Raw genomic sequence first — 2,292 nt, forward strand, 5'->3', positions numbered from 1 at the left:
GGGTGCGCCCCGCCCCGATCCCCGTCCACGCACCCCGCGGGGTCCGGGGGCATCCGTGCCGGGCCGGACCGAGCTCCGAGAGCACCGCCCCCCGCCCTCCGCCCCGGAGCCCGCCGGGCCCACGCGAGGCCTCCCCGCGCCCGCGGTCCGCCAGGGACTGGCCGCGTCCTAGCGAGCGCGTCTCCGGGGAGCGCTTCGCGCACAGGTCCCCTGGCACCGAGGGCTGGACGCCGCCTTCTCCGGAGCGCCGAGGGGTGACCCGGGCTGGCAGGGCTGAGGACGGACGTGGCCCGAGTCCCTGCGTGGCCCGAGTCACCTGCGGGCCCGAGTCACCTGCATGGCCCGTGACCTGTGTGGCCCGAGTACCTGCTGGGCCCGTGGAAAGGACCTAGCCCGCGGGAAGTGGGTGGACTCTCACTGAGCCCTACCCCCGGGACCTAGTGCATCAGACCCGTCTCGGTTCCTTCATCTGGAAGTGCGGCTGACACTGTGCTCCCAAGTTGCAGAAAGGCCGCGGGTTTTCCATGCAGGCCGAGCACATGGGCGTCCTGGAAGGCTGAGCCAGCAGCGGGGAGTCGGTCAGGTCGTCACCGGGAGAAGGGGCTGAGAACCTCCCAGATGGCACTGGGTGGCAGGGGAGGAGGGCTGCTTGCAGGCTCCGTTGCTGGGCCGAGACCTAGGCTGGTGGGAGGTGGTGCCTGGAGAGAAGCAGGCTTTTACCTTCTGGTTTCATGTGTCCACAGCGGCTTGCGCTGGGAAGCTGGGTGGCTTATGCACCCTGTAGAGCAGAGGGATGTTGTAAGACACCAGGGCTCCGCAGTAGCCCTGGGACAGGGAGGAGCTGCTGGGACTCCGGGCGAGATGCACAGGTGTGTCTGGCATGCACACCCGATGCTGGTGATAAGTGTTCTCTTCCTCCCGGGCACAGAGACTCCTGGTCATCTCCATCTCTGCTCTCAGATGAAGGGGTTTAAAGAGCCCTTCCCGCAGGTGTCTCAAGTGCCTCACCCCAAATCACCAGCATGCCAAAGCAGCCCATCTGGGGCCACGTTTCCCAAGCCCTTTGGTCGAACTCGAGTGAAACACCTTTCTGCCTCTGTTGAGAGCGAAGCCCTTTCCTTAGTGACCGTGAAAATCCGGGCCTGGTGCCGACCCGGAGTGGGAGACATCAGGGCGCGTGTGACTGGCCATCCAGCGCCTGCCACGCTCTGTGCTGACGTCCCTAGGAGAGGATGCAGTCTGGGTGGTGCGTTGTGTACCTGTACGTGGGGGCCTGCCGCCCTCTAAGGGAGCCTCTCTAACTCTGTCCGTCTCTCCGCTCGTCCCAGGGCCTCATTTTAGGAGTCTATTCCAAAGACAAAGACGATGACGTGCCACAGTTCACGAGTGCTGGGGACAAGTTTGACAAGTCGCTGTCCGGAAAGCTGAGAGAGATCCTGACCCTGTGAGTGTTGCCCGTGGGCCCACTTAGTGTGCACCCAGATTGTATGAGAGTGCTTCTCTGTGCCTGATGGTCAGCAGATGAGCTCGCACACCTCCTGGCCAGAAACTGCATGGCGGGGGTAGATGACCCGGGGGCTCCGGGAGGCACCGGCTCTGCTCAGCCCACCTTTCTGGCCCACCTCTTGTCCACTCTCCACGTGGGGGACAGCAGTGTCCCTAGGGTAGTTTGAAACAGCCACAGGGTCTGCGCACTTTATGGCCTGGCTCAGGGTTCAAGCTTCTGAATGAAAACACAAGTGCGTCCGTGATGCGATGGCATGCGGGTTCCGAGTCAGCAAATCCACGGGGCCTGAGGCCCAGCCCTCCTGCAGTGGCAAGGGTCCGGAGGAGGGGGACGAGCAGCAGGCCACACTGGGGGGAGTGGGTGTGGGATGCAGCCGCTGCTCCTGCATGTACCTGCATTTAGACGCCCAGTGAGGACCCGGCACACAGCTGACGAGCAGCCAGAGAGCGGGTCTGCAGCAGCAGTCTCGAGCACCGTGAGCCATGAAGGCTTTGCTGATCCAAAAGCTGACCTGTTCAAGGGCAGGACCCCCGGCCTGCTGCTCCGGCTGCTGGCTGTGCTCCAGGCACCTGGTGGGGACCGCATCTCCGTTTTACTTGGAAGTCTCCTGTAGCCTGTGTGTCCCTGAGCCCTGCACAGCCCCACTGCCGTCCCACTGCCATTTAGGGTGCCAGCGTTTTTGGTGTCTTGTGTCTTTATTGGGAAGGTTTAGAGTCGTCTGGCTCAGCTGTCACCCCACCACCCCACACCCAGCCCTGGTGCAGCCTCCCCCCCCCCCAGACACC

At 63.8% G+C, this 2,292-nt stretch overlaps 1 protein-coding gene across 1 annotated transcript in view; it reads left to right on the top strand.

Annotated features, from left to right (window-relative positions):
* Positions 1 to 1,328: 1,328 nt before the first annotated feature.
* The window catches only part of LAP3 (leucine aminopeptidase 3), a gene marked incomplete at its 5' end in the record, with an annotated part of 16,012 nt that continues 15,048 nt past the window's right edge, over positions 1,329 to 2,292 (top strand). Inside the window, 1 exon segment of the mRNA XM_014592460.2 lies at positions 1,329 to 1,444. Within this exon segment, the coding sequence (XP_014447946.1) occupies positions 1,329 to 1,444 (116 nt within the window).

Source organism: Tupaia chinensis, unplaced genomic scaffold (assembly GCF_000334495.1).
Source record: "Tupaia chinensis unplaced genomic scaffold, TupChi_1.0 Scaffold000695_1, whole genome shotgun sequence".
Lineage (NCBI taxonomy): Eukaryota > Metazoa > Chordata > Mammalia > Scandentia > Tupaiidae > Tupaia > Tupaia belangeri.